Here is a 16,892-nt window from a genome sequence, read left to right on the forward strand (position 1 = left end):
GCTCCGGTAGGTGGTGCAGGGGAAGGGGAGATGGAGGCAGAAGGGAGAAGGAGCAGATCTGTGGAGTGGGGCTGCTCCTGGGGATGCCTGAGCTGCTCTGCACCCTGGGCTGGGTGCGAGCGTGGGGCTGTCACACCAGTCCCCTGCTGCAGGCCAGCAGGCAGGATCGCTTGCTGGGAAGGACCGTGGATGGCGACTGCTCAGGCGGTAGCTGGGCTAGTGAAGGCAGAGAGAGGCGGCACAGCCTCAGCTCGCCAAACAGCACGTACCGGCGGCGAGGAGACCTCATCCCACCGGTGCCCACGCTCACCCACCATCCCTCCCTCCTAGTGCAAATCACTTTCACGGCACCAACACTCCTATTTCTTCTCGGAGGTGGCACCTCCAGCACCTGGAGCAAACCATGCCTCTACCTATTTATACATCCAAGATGCAAGGTGAAAAATCCGATAACCTACACACAGCATCAGAGCGTGACAAGCAATGGCACTGCCCGGGAGGGCTCCCAAAGCCCTTCTGGCCAGCAGGCTCTTGGGCATCCTCAAAATCCGTCTGCCCTGCGAAGCCCCTTCAACATGAACCCCTTCTTTTTTCTGCCAGACGCAAACCGAAGGCTCAGCCCATGCTGGCAGCCTGACCCTCCCCAGCATCTGCCATTCTCCTCCCTGGCTCCTGTACGTGGGGCTGAGCCCAGGCTGGGGGACCCTTCAGCGCTCCCAGAACCCCCGCCCCGGCGACTGAGGGACCATCCCATCAGGCAGTAACTCCCCACGGCCCCGACTCACCTGCCTCCAGGCTGGGGGGCTGGTGATGGAGAGGTTAGCCCCCACCCAGAAAAATTATCCCCCTTCATGGCTCCTGCCTCCAGCCTGGTCACCCAGGGCTGGCGAGCCCTCCCTGCCCGTATTTAACCCTTCGTGCCTCTGCCTCGGGGTCAGGCAGAGGGCCCATTCCTCCTCTTGAATTAACCCTTCCGGGCCGGGGAGCCGGGCACAGCCTGCCTGAAGGCTGATCCCCCTGCTCCCCAGCAAGCCCTGGCAGGGAGCGCTGTCCCGGCCATACCCTACCTGAATATGTAATCTGCTCCAGACCGGCTTGCCTAACTACCGGGAGGAGGAGGAGGAGAGCTCCCACATCAGGATGCAGCTCTGTGCTCCCCTCAGCATCACCCAGCCCCAGCCCTTAGCTGGGCGAGTCAGCTCCGGGTGGCCGGGACCCCAGCCCCGCCTGGCTGCAGAGGGGCTGCGGGGGGCAGCGCAGGGGTCCTGGGGGGGCGAGGGGGCTCAGCAGCGGGCAGCCGCCCGGGCACGGCGGGGCGGCGGCGGCAGCAGCACCGGAGGGGATGGAGGACAGCAGGACACACGTCCCCCCCCAGCCCCACGCCCCGCGGCGGGCAGCCCCCGGCCCCGCCGGCCCCTCCCCGCGGTACCCGCACCTCGGTGCAAGCCGGGCACCCGCATCAAGGTCCCGGCCCCGAGCCCCGGCGCGGGTCCGGCCCGAGGACAGCGCCACGGCTCCGGGCCTGGGGGGCACGGACCCCCCCCCCGCTCCCCCAGCCCCCGTCCCCCCGCTCCAGCGCCCCCGCCCCGCGTACCTGCATCTCATCCTCGCCGGCGGTCTCCCTCGGTCAGAAATGGCATCTCCCCCGGCCCCCCCCTCCGCCAAGCCTCCACCTGCAGTAACGCAGCTCCCCCTCTCCGCAGCGGCAGCACGAGAGGCGCCGGCGCTCCCGGGTCCGAGCCGCCCCCCAGCCCCGAGCCCGGGGAGGGCCGGGCCGGGCACCGGGGCCGCTCGGGGCCGCCCTAGGGACGCGCGGCCCCCGGCTGCCTCCCCTCCCCCGGGCGGCCGGCGGCGGCGGCGCTGCGGGGCGGCGGCATCGCCCCCCCGGGGCGGGCTGGCACGGCCCGGGCTCCGCTCGCCCCGCTGCCGCCGGCCGGGTCTGCCGCGGCGGGGCCGCGCTCAAAGCCGCCGCGCCGGCCCCCGCCTCCCCTCCGGGAGGAGCCGCCGGCGGGCGCGGGGCGGTGCGGGGACGGGAGCGGCGGCGGCGGCCGGTCCCTCCTCCCGCCGCCTCCCCCGCTCCGGCGCGGCTGGGAGGGGGGAGCCGGGGGCGGGCGCAGCCCCCCGACCCCCGCGGGCAGCGGCGCTTTCGGCCGGAGGGCGGGGGTCGTGGCACCTGCCCCCGCGGCCGGCCGGGGCCGCTCGCCCCCGCAGCCCCGTGCAGCCCCCGGGGCGCAGCCTGGCGGCCCGCAGGGGCCGCGCTCGCCCCGGCGCCTAGCCCCTGCCCCAGCCCCTGCCCAGCCCGCCGCGGGCAGGTGCCCGGCTACCCTGGAGGTTTCGGAGGCTCCGTGCTACAGCAGCCACCTCTGCAAAGCGTTTTGCTCCTCTTTTTTCACTGCACCCCCTCCCCAGAGGAAAAGGGCTGCAAGGGGGTTGGGGGGGGGGGCGGACACGGGACGACACGACACCACACGCCTCTGAGGACTGATCTGGGACTTGGGGATCCCAAAGGCTTCCTCAGAGGCTCAGCACACGCTAAGCTGGTGGCATCTCATTCAGGACTAAGTGCACAGCTTCCTGATGCTGCCCACTGCTTCACCCCTTCCATAATGGACACTGATTTATCGAGCAGCATTAGCAGATTTGCCCAGCGCTGGCTCTTTCAGCGGAGGCTGATTTCTCCGGCAGTAATGGACACAAACTTTGCTTCTAATGTGCACTTTCCCCTCCCGCTTCCTCTCTCAGGGCTCTCCTGGGGCACTTCCCGCTCTGTCCTGCTCCTGCCCAGCTGTCCCTGCAGCGTGGCTGGCCACAGGCCAGAGCAGACCCAAGACCGCTGCACCAGGGCCTGGCACCGGCTGGGGCCAGAGGCTCTGCGGGAGTCCCATTGCTGGATCCCATGAGCCTTCCCTTGGACGGCTCTTTTAGCCACTGGGAGCTTTTGAGGAAGGTGGCAGCTTGGCCTTCCTCCACCAGCCATTTAACCAAGCCCAGGGGTGGAGATTCCCATGCAGAGCATCCCTCCAGGCAGGCTTCCCTTCCTCCCTCCTGCGAAAGCGGAGCTGTGCTCGCCCCAGGTCTCTCCTGGGTGATGAGCCCCCCCCGCCTGCCGGGAGGCGTGCCAGAGCTGGGCCAAATGCCCACCAAATGTGCCATGGAGCACGGGACACAGCGGCTGTCCCAAGCTCCATGTCCCTGCAGTGGGCTACGAGCAAACCCAGGGCAACGCGAGCCCCCCTCCGCACTCTGGCAGAAGCCACTGCCTCCCCGCAGCAGAGCCTGTTATCCTCCCGCACAGCACACGCAAGCTTCTGAGCGGAGCAGGAATAAACAAAGGGTAGGCACTGCGAGCTCGCCAGCTGAGGGCTGAATCACTCCAGCTCCCTGCTCCCGCTCGGCACTCCTGCCCACCCCTGGGCTGCCGCCTCCTCCTGCGGGCGCAGACCCTGGCTGGGCTGGGGGGTGGGTGCCCGTCAGGCACACAGCCCTGTGTGGGCTCGGGCAAAGGATCCTCATGGCAAGAAAGACGGGGAGGTGAGAGCATATTGTGTGTGCATGCACACTCTGCTCCCGACATCAAGGAAATTCAGCCTGGCCCCTCTCAGTGGTCCTCAGACCTTTACTCAGTGCAGATCGATGCCTCTTATTATTATGGCTATTTCAGCGATGCCATCGATGTTAATAGCACTTCACAAACACAGACAAAGCCAGCAATCTGAAAGCGGCCAGAAAAAACAAACAGAGGACAAAAGACAGGCTAAGAGCTCCGAATGCTGTTTTTAATGCTTCCCCCATGGTTAAAGCTCCAGTAAAGTGCAGGGCATTGTGTATTCAATAATAACCCCCCCGCAAATCATTCCTGGCATCGTCTGATGTGAGAGAGGGAAATTTCCCCTCAGCCCTTCCACAAAGATACAGCAACTACGCCATGCAAGCAGCACTGGTGGCCATGGGAGAGCGATGCTATGCACTGCCTGGAAGCAGGGGGCCTTCCAAGACCGTCTTTCCCACCTTGGCTCTGCTGCCGTCCCCACCCCGGCGGCGCAGAACCAGAGATGAGCTTTTGAGCTAAGATGGCATCCACGCACACCTCTCCTATAGAAAAGTCCTGCGCAAAACCTGCCTTTTCTGTAACCTCCGCGTGCAATGTGTGACTCGGGCAAGCGAAGGGAGCAGTGCAGCAGAAGCGAGGGCAGCACGGGCTCACCAGCCGTTGTAGAGGAGCAGAGCCCTGGTTTGCTTTGCCAGCTAGGGTGGTGCACGTTGGTCAGCAGTGGGGTGAGGTGATAGGGAGGATGGGGAGCACGGCGAGAAGCAAGCATCACTTAGTAACGGCTCTCCTAGCTGAGCACAGGAGCACAAAGGCCCTATCCATGGCACCAGAGTTTAAGAGGAGCCAGGACGCCTGTCTCCCTAAGGAGCCACGCTGCCATTTGGGCTCTTCCCTTCCTCCAAATGCAAAGGGGTACCTCTCACCCCACCGCATGGCAACATGTCCTTCACTGCAAAAGCCCCAAGGATGCTTTGGCCAAAGGCAGATCCTAGCAGCAACAAACCCTGTTGATCTCTGCAGTAGGAATTGCACCAGCGCCTGCTCAGAAGCCCCCAAGGCTCCCACGTTTCTGCATTTGCCAACCCATCATCGTAAGCTCTGTGCTGGCGGTTCCTTTGTGGCCTCCCTGCACCAGAACGTTGCCGTCACGCAGCCCTGGTGTAGCCGTTTGCTACAGCAGTGAGCAGTCAGGATAGCTGCCCAGGGGTGAGGCCAAGGCGCATTCCCCAGGGACCAGTGAGCAGCACAGCACCAGAGGCTCAGACCCACCTGGAACTGTCAGGCTGCCCCCAGCCCTTCACGGGCCACCACTGGCCAGCATCTCACCACCACAATTAACACGAGGGCTGAGACCACCTCGCACGCAGACGGTGACACAGCCCACCCTTAACACATGCTGGGTATGAAGGTCCTGCTTGAAGAGGAGCAGTGATGTGGCTCAGAGGGGGTGAGTTCATAATGTTACTTGGGAGAAGGGCATCAATGGGACACTGGGAAAAAGAACAGAATAACTGGGTGCTACCATTCCTGGCAAGGGGCTACTTTTGTAGAAGGGCATTCAGAGTTAGAGGTAAGGGTGAGCTTACTGCTCAGGTCCCCGAGGTGGTGTAGCATGGGTGACAAAGTGCTGGGGAAAGCCAGAAGCATGCAACCAAACCTCACTGGTCTCCTGTCCCAGCTAACAATCCCTATCTATTTGCAGCTGGCAGCTTTGCAGTAGATACGCTTTTTTTACCCTCTCCCATCACCTTCACTGGCCTCCCCCATGCTCTGGAGACCAACCCTAGGTGTTGAGGGAGGCCAAAAAGACCCACTCAACTGGGTCAACCTCTTTCTTGCAGCATGGAGTGACTCAAGGGGCATCCCTGTCCTGCAAGCGTCACTATCTCCTCCTGAACTCCCTGTAGCCCCAGGCTGCAGAGGACACCACAGATAGCAGCTCCGCTCACAAGCCCTCATCAAACATTTTCGTCTTTAAAACCTGCAGGGAGTGGCAAGAACATTTGGGTGTCCATCTGCGGGGCCTCATCCCTCAGACAGATGCTCCAGCTCTTTGCCACTGCCATCCTCAGATGATAATGGGCTGTGGCAGATGGTTCCCTTCTGCAGGCAGGAGTTTATCCCTGCTCTGAGCTCCCTCCCAGAGAGGTGGCACCTGCACACTGCGTGAGGGACCGAGCCTCCCACCTGGGCAGCAGGGAGCAGACCTGCCCCTCAACAGGGCTAGCTGGGATGTTCTCATCTCTCTTGGTTTCAGCGCACGTGTCCAGGAATCCCACAAAAGGTCTAGAAAGGGCTGAGCTGGCAGGAGGGAGATGGATTTTAATTACTCCCATTATTATTATACTTCCTTTTCTTTCAAATTTTCACACTTTTGTCTTAACAAGCTGAGCTGAGAAAATACGTGCAAATGCCAGGCTGAGATAAGATGTACCACACCTTGAAGTACTGCCAGCACCAGCTCTGGGAACGCCAGATCGGCTGTCTGCCCCGCCAGCCTCCTCCCTTTGCAGCATGGGCAGAGGGAGGGTCTGCACCCACCCTGCCCTTGCGCACCAGGAGGGGAGGGTGCCCTGTGTTTCCCCTGGGCTTGGCCGGCAGCCGCCTCCTCCGTCCTGCCCAGTATTAACCAGTCCCCAGAGAAGGCAGCTGTAACCTCCTGGCTGCTTGGGATGGGGATGGAAAAGTGCCCCAGACATCTCATGTTGTGCCTTGCACAACACGTGCACACAGACCTCCCCTGCCCGCCTTGGGGACGCCGCCTTCCGGGCAACAGGAGCTGTTCCTGAGGATGCCCGAGAGCACCTGGCCCCTGCAGACACAGTCACTCAGGGGAGAAACGTGTTCCTAGGTCACGTGTGCTTTCTTCCTTGGAGGTGGTGACATTTCAGGGTGTGTGTGGGGGGAGTGGGATGAAGGGGCAATGCAGGATATTCCTGCCCCCCCATCCCCATGGCCATCTGGATGTGTACTGATGCCTCCTCACAGCAGGCTGAGTCAGTCCAGTGGCTTCTCATTATCAGCTGGAGGGAGTCCAAATCCTGCATTGTTCGGCTGCTCCTGAGTGAAATTGAGGATCGTTATCAAGTATTATCATAATGGTTTCTCTCTGTACTGTCTTGTACTGCTCCTTGCCCTGGTCAGCTGATTGATTTGGAGCAGAAGGAGGCAATGTACCAAAAATCCTTCGACACCAGCCGCCCGCTTGGGACAGCTGTGGCAGGAGCCATGCAACACCGCTGTTGACATGGGCTCGGGCTGTGCAGGCCACGGAGGGCGATCCCACCGCGCTGCCCATGCCCAGCTGGGCCTGCTGGGAAGCTGCTTGCTCTGGCAGCAGATGCAGCCCAGCCCACCCACAGGCATCCCTGCTCAGCTGAAGCAAGGTGAGAGGTTGGAGATGCCTTGCCTGTCTCAAATCGTGCCTTGCCTATCTCAAATCATGACAGGACCTCCATGATGCTGCAGGGAACAGGTAGAAAGGGGAGAAAAAAGGGCCTTTCTGTAGCCTCCCTCAAGCAGGTGCCGCCGAAGGGGAGATGAGCTGCTAGAGCACAGGGGCTGCCCCAGCCCAGCTCAGCCAGGTCTCTGCCAGGGCACTGCCTGTCCTGTTCGAGCTCAGGCTGTGGAAATTAGCCCTTGCTCCGAAACACTCTGCTGTGGAGAGAGGGCACATGTCCTAATGTCAGCCTGACTCAAGTGCCTGATAGCTTGACTGCTCTGTCAAGCAGCCCAAACACGCTGGCTGAAAGGCTGTGGGAAAAGGCTCCATTAAATTCTTAAGCTCATTGACACATATACAGACAGTATTAATAATATCAAGCATCTCAGTGTCTATTGTAGCCCACATCCAGGAGATGAAAGATAATTTCTGGGACAAGGAAGTTATGACAGTGACAGCTTTTTAACAGCTTGGTGTAAGAATAGGAGCCACACAATGGGACAAAGAGCAATGATTAAAGATCTTTACACAAAGGAGAGAGGGCCTGAAGACCACAGTGAGCATGGAGGACATGAGGGTCGTGTCAAATGCCCACGCAGAGAAAGAAAAGGCTGTGTTGGACAAGGAGGACGGGAAGGTGGTGTGGGAGACGTCCCGCTGGGGCTGACTCACAGATGCTTGGCAACTAACGGAAAGGGTCACGGTGCCTGGTGGGGATGAAATGGGCTCTTCACCTTAATGTTTAAAAGAGGTTTGGCCCCTGCCTGGTGAGCTAGGCAGAGAGATGGGCATGCCTCGGCTGGGGCTGCAGCCAGCCTGGCACGCCGTGCAGGGAAAGGCAATGCTGGGGAGCAGGGGAGGGAGCCGAGCTCTGCTGGAGGCTGGGCAGGGACTGGGGAGCAAACACGTCGGTCGAGGAAGGGGAGATCTGGCATGGGGCAGGGCGAGGAGGGAGCTCTGCTCCCCGAAGGCCAGAGAAGAGGAGGCAGTGGACATAGCACCCGGACACCCCTGGAAGCGTAATTATTACTAATATCCTTAGTGTTGCTTTGCACACATACACGCTCCCCTAATGTACACTGCACATGTAAACAGCCTTCTAGTGACATTTGCATGCCCAATTACATCTGCACATCATTGATTTACATGCACAGTTGGAGAGCAATTAAAACGCCGGAGCCTACTTCGCACTTTCACAGCCACCTCTGTGAACCCACCCCGAAGAGGAAGAGCACCTTGTGCCAGGGCCAAACCCTGGCCTGGTCCCCAGCCCTGGCCCGGTCTCCAGCAGCTCACGCCTTTTGATCCTTGCCCTGGCAGCAGTGTGAGGGGAGACCCCCAGCCCCAGCACCCACCAAGGCAGGTGGGCTCAGGCCGGTGCCCTCTCCTGCAACTCCAAAACCAGCTCTAACATTTGCTGTTTGCTCAGCTCCTGTCATAAGTGACTGGCGCCTTTCCAAAAAGGATTAAAAGCAGGGAGTGAGAAACATAAAAGCTCGTGTAATTATGTGCAAAAACCCCCTTAATAATTTATAGACAGAGAGGGTAAATATCTCCGTGTGTTATTCAAGTGTAGCTCATTGTCCCGTTTGGCTAATACCCAGAGTGCACGCATCACAGGCTTTATCCGGGAGGCTGTTTTGCCTTTAATACCTTTCATAAATTATTGAATTTATAAAGAGCAAAGCAGGTGTCATGTCGCTCCTATAAACAGCTCGTTAGTTAAAACTAACGAAGGTGGGGGAGCAACAGTTTCCTCTTGCCTTGTCTGTCTACCCTCTCGCTGTCTCTGCTGTCACTTGCGACACGCCGCAGACCCCAAGCTGGGGCAGCCCAGTGGCATTTGCCTAAAAACCTGAAGTCCCAGGGAAAAGCATAAGGACCGGCTACAGCGACATGGCCTGTGGCACCCCTACCCTCCAGCTTTTGGAGACCTGCTTGTGCTCTCAGGGGAGGGGGCAAGGATGGACGGGTGGGGAGGATCCCCGTCTCCATCCCCAGCTCACCTGCTGCACTGTCACCATCTTCATGTCACCTGTGGTCCTCTGCTTGGATGCAGCAATGGGGTATTAGCTCCTGGGGTACCTGAGGATGCTCTGGGCGCTCTGCTCCCAGGGGCAGGGAAGGCATGGAAAGCAGACCCCGAGGGCAGGACAGGGCAGGAGGGCTGTGTGCCGGCCCTCTCACCACAATAGTCTGTCCAGGGCCAGGGTGCAAAGCCCGAGGGCTGCTCCTGAGTGCAGGGGCTTTGGATTCAGGCTGCCTAGGGGGAAGCACAGCATCTCCATGATTTTCTGCTGAGTGAGGCAGGGTGTTAGAAGGCTGCCTCTAAAAACAGCAGACGTGTGACTGAGTCAGGCAGCACGTGTCTGCGCGAGGGAGTCAGCCAGAGCACCCACGCACAGGAAAACCAGCACGCAAGCGTGCCCACGCAGCCTCTGCCGGCCGGCCGGGCCCCCCCCTGCGGGCTGTGCCCCCCACCCCTGCGCTGTGGGCCGGGGAGTAGTGAACGCATGCCGCCAAGGCAGAGCAAGCCTGCGCGCAGGGAGCAGCTGGTTCGGAGGCTCCACTTTCACACCCATGAGAGAGTCACTGAAGAGATGAACCCCCACATGCACCCTCTCCAAATATAATACATATGCATTAAAAAACAGATACAGAAAGTGGAGCCATCACAAGTATTTTAAACAGAGTTTAGAGCAGCTAGAGCCAAATCAGGGTGAACATGCAAAGGACCCACACGGAAAGCGTTGCTGCAGCAAAGCCGGCAGTGCCAGCATCCCGACAGCCACAGCACGGAGATGGGGATGCATGGAGCAACCTGAGCTGCTTCGGTCCACGGCTGCCAGCAGCGAGGTGCGTTTGAGCCACACAATGAATGGTGGACCCTGAAGAAGACCCAGCAGGGCCTCGTGGGCATGGGAAGAGGGAACTGAAACTATTGATAATCAATTGACTCCTTCAATTACAGAAGCCTAATGAGGTAGCACAAAGTCAGCTCTAATGAACATCAGTTTAATAGAGGTGGTTCCTCAGGGCGCTGGTTTTTGACTCAAATCTTTACAAGGTAGGAAACACTGCAAAAGTATCAAGCAATTAGTGTCACTTAATGAACACACATTCCCTGCTCTCTGCAGAGCAGACAGTTCGTGGAGAGCAGTGGCTGTTACAGCATGGGGCATCCCTGGCCCCTGGGGGAGGTCCTGCCCTGTGCCCGGCTGGTGCCCAGTGCGGTGCCCAGTGGCACCAGGGTGGCCTGGGAGGCAGCTCTGCTGCCGTGGCTTTGCTGGCAGCGTGGAGCTCGGTTATCCCAGCACAGCACGGCGTTCCTGAGGATGCTGCCGGATGCATTAGTTGCTGTAAAACGAAGCAAATGTCAGAGGGCCCAGCTCTCCCCTATGGGCAGCTATTTTTTTGGGGTGTTTTGGTGATGACAGCATAAGTGACAAAACAAGGTCACTACCCGTTGGTCCCGATGCCACCCTGGAAACCTGCTGTTCCCCATGAAATGCAGGGACAAGCGGTGGCCTAGGGGTGTGACAGCTGCAGGCAGAGCCCAGGGAAGCTCGGAGGAGCACGGCGTGGCTGTCCTGGCTCAGTGGGACACTGTCAAACTGGAGCCGGGGTGCGGTTCCCCCACAAAGCCGGGATCCCGGCGGAGCATCCCCGTGGAAGGCACAGTGCTGCGCCAGCTGTGTTGGGCAGCGATGACACACTAAGGAGCCCCCAGCGGAGTAAAGACAACCGAACACCTATTCTGGGTCTCCAAGCCAAAGGCTGTATTTCAAATCCACTAATCAGGTGAGAATACAGCAAACTCTCACGGAGTGGAGCCGGGGAAGGAGGGGGAACCTCCGGCTCCCAGTTGCGCTCCCCACGCCACAGCCTGGTCCCTGTGGGGGCTGGAGGGGGCTTTGTGGGAATGGCCCCATGTGACCCATCAACACCCACCAGAAATGGGCTTCCAGGGGAAGGGTCCCTCCACTCTCATGGGGGAGGAGCCCCAAACCCCTGCTGTACGGGGTGCATACAGGGGACCCTTCCAGCATCTCACCCTCCCCGTGCAGGGGCTGCTGGGGTCCTGCCTTCGCCCAGGGCCATCTAGAGCTCAGTCAGAGCACAGATGCCATGAAGAGCCCAGAGAGAGGGAGGGGAGACCCCCTCCCACACCCTGTTACGATTATGAAGCCAAACCCCCCTGACACCTGCGGTACCCAGCCATTTTTCAGAAGTCATGCCTCTACCCGAAAGAGCTCTTTAAACACAGAGACATTTCCTATGGGATTGTGTGGTCCTGCCAAGCTCCCGCGCTGCCCAAGCTGCTGGAGGGGCACCAGTGGCTCGGCCCCGCTCCTCACAGACGGAGCAGATGGAGGCACCACTGGCTCCCCGAGCCCAGGTGTGTGGTGCAGGGGCTGCCCACGCCTCCAGCTGCTGTGGCAGATGGAGATGGTTATGTTCAGCCTGCTGGGACTGTGCAGGGGCTTGGCTGCAGCCTCCCTGCCCTGCTGATGGGCTTGGGAGCAGGCTGGGAGAGCCCAGATGCTCGGAGAAGCACAGGACAGGTAATTCACCCATGCAGATGTGTGTGCGTGTCTGTAAAAGCTCTTGGGTCTGAGCACCAGTCCCCAGTGGTGCCAACTTGTGGTGTACCCCCAGGACATGTGGCCCCCTCACCCAGCTGGGGGAAAGCACAGGTAGGAGGTGAGAAGCCCAGAAAAGATTCCTGCTCTCCCTGCCATCCCTGTGCAGAGCTGGGCCAGGGTTTGCAATGGGAAGAGGGACCCAGGAGCCTCCCAGGATCACTGGTGCTGGCAGGATAAGCCAGAAGAGAAGTGAAAGGCAGTGGATTGGAGGAAGAAGGAGAGACACAGGTAGATTTTGGCAGGGAAGACAGCCCCCCATGCTTGGTACTAGACCTATACGAAAATCTGAGTCTAGGAATCTCCGGCTCCCATGAGCAACTTATCTGAGACCAATGGAACTAGCAACTGCCCCAGCTCTTACCAGCCCGACAGCACTGACTGCAGGTGCCAGCCCTGGGGGGGTACCGCACCCTGTGCTCAAACAGATCTGCAAAGATCCCCAGGGGACAGTCCCCTGGCCTGGCTGCTGGCCAGCCTCTGGGTGGGCAGGCGGCTGCTCGTCCCCTCCAGCTCTCCCAGTGCCCATCTTCCCTGCAGCGTGGAGGGGACACGAGGCGCTGGTCCTGGCTGGCCTCCCCCAGACCATCTTGTCACAGTTCATAAGGGCCAGAAAAGGTGCCGAGAGAGGGTCTCGGGAGCGCAAAACGCCTGGGGAGGTGGGGTGCAGGCTGGGGTATGGAGGATGCTCAAAGAGCCGGTTACATTAACAGCTACACAGCCCCAGGCGCTGGAGATTATTCTCATCTCTTTTCTTGTTTGGTCGACTTACTCAAAGACTATTAGTGGATTAACAACAATTTTTACGATGCTGGAGCAGCATCTTCACAGGGGGTTTAGGGAAGTGGCAGGGGTAGCTTTCATCATACCCTGGAGCCAGTCTGCAGCTGGGCGGGCTCGCCAGGGGAACAACAAGAGGCACAGAGTCCTGGCAACAGCTGCTCTCTTCTCCAAAACTGGCAGTGTTGTAGAGAAACCGTGCTGTCTGGAGGGCAGCAACGTCAGAGGCTGGCAAGCCACGCACTCCCTCCTGCCTTCTTCCCTCTCACACATTAGGCTTTCAGCTTCTGGGCTCCATTTCACGGGGAGGGCTTGGAGACGCAGGGGACTGAACCCGGGGATGTGGGAAGTCCCTTCCCACCTTCTGTCGCTACATCCTGCGCCCCGCAGGCAGCGCCCACCGAGGGTGTCGCTCCGATCAGCTCTGCTTCCTTGTCCCAGAAGGTCCCACGGCCATGCCCTGGCCTCCCCGCTGCCCTCACAGCCCACAGATAAGCAACCTCACGGCGTCCCTTATTTTCCTGGGCCATGTGGCAGAGTCTTCCCCCTCCCCACCCCCCCCACCCCCACCAACTGGCAAAGCTCCAGCGGTTTCCCCCAGAGAGCATGCGGTGAGACACAGCAAGAAACAACTGCAGATAATTAAAGGATTGAATGGGGTATTGGAGAAGAGCAGGGAGCCTGCAACATCCATAAATAGCTCGCCTTGCCGAGCTGCTTAACTCCTTGCTTGTTCTTGCCAAAGTGCAGACCCCAAAGGGATGGTGCCTGTGCATGAATAGGGGTGGAAAGTTCAGGAGCGTATTTTTAAACCATTCAAGCTGTACTCAGGCTGAGTGATACATTATTGTCTGTGTGTGTCACTCGAAATGTCTTATGAATACAAGAAAAAAAAAAAAAAAGCACCATTTTGCCTCTCTAAACTCCCACCCCTCTGCTCCTACCCAAATAACATCAGGCTGGATCTGACAGGCGAAGGGAAAGCACCACGAGGTAAGGTTGGATAAAACCAGCATCAAACGCTTTTCTCTGGCGGGATGAGCCCTGGTTTGCAGGGCCGGAGGGCAGCGGGGCTGGCAGCAGGTCTGGGGGCAAGCGGCACGCTCAGCAAAGGGACAGCAGCGTATCGGGGAAGACCCTGCTAGAAAAATCCTGGGGTCCCCGCAGTGGCCCCAGGAAGGGCAGTACAGCCATGTGCCTGATGGAGACAGTGTCCTTCATCTCGCACGGCAGCAGATCTTCCCCAGACCACGGGAATACTGAATGTAGAGCTGGTGACCCAGGACAGCAGGGAAATAGGGTCACCTAGTGTTGACTATTGACCCAAAAGCACGAGCGGCATCAACCCATTGCTCACCCCTGTTACCCCAACCCGGGTCAGAATAGGATGGCATCACCTCAGTGCCATGATGCTGCCCACCCTGAGCCTCTGGGGCCTCTTTGGGCAGCTGACACCTGGTGACAGTGGCAGTCTGCCAGTCCCTAGGGCTGGCAGCCATCCTTAAGCCGTAGCTGGAAACAGAGATACCAAAGAGCCCAACAAACAGCTGGAGCCACGGTGAGATACAGTGGGACAGAGGGAAAACAACCCAAAAACTCACTGGGAAATCATTCCTCTCCTAAATGGTGCTGATGTAATTAAGCAGCACGGGCTTTATGAATGATACCATCTCTGCCTCGAAACACATCATTACCTCTCCCTGTTAGAGCAGTATTTTAAAATATATATTTCCCCTTTAAAAGCCTGAGGAGAAGGCTCCATGGCTGGGATGCCGAGATACGTTGCTAATCACCTCTTATTTCACCAGTGGCAGGGAAGCATTTCGTGCCGAGCTCCGGCTCTCCAGCATGCACACCTCTGCTCTGAGTCACCGCGGCGCACTTCTCCCCTTCCTCTCTTCTCCATCGCCATCCCTACCACTGATACTGGAGGGGATGATGGAGCCAAAGCTGCATCCTCCAGCCCCAGCAGGTTTGAGCATCCCTGTGCCCAACCTGCCTGGGACCCTGGTGCCAGGGGTCGCCCCAAACCTCTCCACCCAAGCTACGCGAGCCCCTCACCATACTGTTTGCCTTGTTTTACAGAACCTGGGGCTTAAGGAGATATTTCACTGACTGCTGACCCGAGCTGGTTTTCCCACCCCAGCGGGGTCTGTGTGATGCTCTCACTTTGGTACAATTTGAACATTTCTGTTCCCAGGCGACTCACCAGCCCATGCCACATCTGCCATGAGTGCTCACTGCAACAGATTAGAGAGGCCCAAGCAAGAACGAAGGGCTTTTGTGCTAGAAATTGAAAGCTGATGGAGTGTGTCATAGGAAAATGACAACAACCCATTGTACCTCGAAAGACAATTATTTTTCCCTCATTGGAAGTGATTGAATTTCTCCATCAGTGACACTACTAATGTCGTCAACACCAACAGCTCTCTTAAGGAAAGGCTCTTTCTCAGCTGCCCACCTGAAATCTGCTTAAACCTGCCCTTCCCTCCCCTCCCTGCTTTGCTTCTTGGTCTTGTGCAGGTCGTGCTCAGCTCACGGCCAGTCAAGGGACCAACTTATCAGATGCACACACTCTCCCTCCCCATCCCCGTGGCTCCCGCAGATGCATGCCTCGGTTAGATCTGCCCCTCCAGACTATTTCTGAATACGCTACAGCTGGAAATTACAAAGTTGAGTCATGTTGCTTAACTGCAATTTGCCATGCTGCTGCTATCTGCATGGCAGCGATGGGGCCGCATTCCGCTGCCTGATGTATGTACCCAGACTGGCGAAGAGAAGAAGCTGGGAGACACGATGCCTTTTCTAGAGACGGGGAAAAGGGTCAGGGTGCACCTCCAGCTGCTGTGGGATTTCAGTGCTGTACAGCCACCAGCACCCCAGAGAGCCCGCTCTCCCTGCAGACCTGGAACATCATGCTTGGGCACCTCCAGCCTCCCCAGCTGTCACCTTCAGTGTCATGGACACTCATGCCCTGAAGCCATGTGGGTTTCTCAGCAGGGTGAAACGGCTGCTACCCAAAAACCCCTTCTCTGAGTGATTTTGGCCCAGAATCTGGACTAGCACAAGCCCCAAGGGCTGCGGGGTAATGTCCTTTGTGAACCTGGGGCACAGCCATGTTTTCTAGGGGTACTGGCTCCCTCCCATTCCTAAGATGCTTCCCCCACCAAATCCAGCCTGTGCTAATGCTTGCTGGCAGAAAGCCAGCATAATTTATTAAGACACACAAACTAATGAATGAGCCACAGAAGCACTGGGAGCCCAGTACATTCCATAACACCAACCTGCACTGGGCTACCTGAGCCTTGCAAGGCTCCTCACCACCTTTGTCCTCCCCAGCAAAAGCCCAAACCCTGAGGACGTCGGGGAGCGCAGGATGGTGCCACCGCAGCGCATGCCTCTGGGGGTACAGCGGTCACAGCCAGGCCCATACCAGTGCTGTGCAGGGCAAAAATGCCAGCTGGAGGGATAGGGAGGGTGATGCCACGTCAGGGCGAGCGGCGAGGTGGGCGCATCACCCCGCTCCGTCTGTGGGTGCCACGCAGGACGGGGCTGGGAACTTCACACGCTCCGGCAGCTTTCAGACCCGCATATGTTGTGTGGGTTGAGAGCACATATGTTAGATACACACACATCGACGTGTGTGTACGTATATATATACACAGACATATATGAGAGAGACTATTATAGATACAGATTTACATATATAATCAACATCAGAAATTACTGCAGGATTTTTAAGACAGCGGAATCAGCCCCAGGTATCAGAAAATGGCTATCTTTAAATGGCTATCTTTATCTCTGCCCTCTCAGCTTGTGCCTCTGGTTAGGCTGGCGAATGCCACGTGTCAGAGCCCCAGCTGGGGAGGCAGGATGGGTTCTGGGAGGGTGCTGGGGAGGCAGGGCTGCCTGTCTCCCACACATGCACTCTGCACAGTGCCCCGGGAAGGAGCAAAGCACCCTCCCCAGCGTGCAAGCCAAGAGCCACAGGCAGGGCACACGGGTACGTAAATCCTACAGCCCGGGAGGGAGATGGAGGGGATCCACCCGCCCGAACGCAGCCCACATCCACGAACAAGCCAGATGAACTGCCGTATCACTAATGGAGAGAAAAGGTCTCTCAGGGGCAGGATTAATCTCTTTCTAAGGTGGCTGCCTGAGAAAGGTCAGATGAATTGTGCCTGGATGTGCCTTTTTTCTCCCCACTGACTATAAATGTCATCCAGCCAGTGGCCTCAGAGGCAGGTACCTACAGAGGGGCCACACGCAGATGAAGCGAATCCAAGTACGTAGTTGCTGCTCTGGATCAATCCTGGTGCTACACGCATCCACAGGCAGCACAAGAAGGCAAACACCCTCCCCCCGGCTCAGGGTTTGAAAATCTGAGATTTGTTCCAGCTGTTAAAAAGTTATGACCACTTCAGCTTGGTAAGTGAAACTTTTTCATTCATTGTGTCGGATAGCCCCAAGCAGCGTC

The 16,892-nt window shown here is 58.5% G+C and overlaps 1 protein-coding gene across 4 annotated transcripts in view; it reads right to left on the bottom strand.

The window, feature by feature from the left end:
- The window catches only part of LINGO1 (leucine rich repeat and Ig domain containing 1), a 169,621-nt gene that overhangs the window by 16,385 nt on the left and 136,344 nt on the right, over positions 1-16,892 (bottom strand). Inside the window, exon 1 of one of the 4 annotated variants that reach the window (XM_056347504.1) lies at positions 1,595-2,122. The exons of 2 other annotated variants lie outside the window; for them this stretch is intronic. In XM_056347504.1, the coding sequence (XP_056203479.1) occupies positions 1,595-1,600 (6 nt within the window). In that variant the 5' untranslated portion in view covers positions 1,601-2,122. Of the gene's footprint in view, positions 1-1,594; positions 2,123-16,892 lie in introns of those variants that run through there. One more of the 4 variants, XM_056347505.1, reaches the window with a different exon arrangement.

The sequence above is a fragment of the Falco biarmicus genome, chromosome 7, assembly GCF_023638135.1.
Source record: "Falco biarmicus isolate bFalBia1 chromosome 7, bFalBia1.pri, whole genome shotgun sequence".
Taxonomy (NCBI): domain Eukaryota; kingdom Metazoa; phylum Chordata; class Aves; order Falconiformes; family Falconidae; genus Falco; species Falco biarmicus.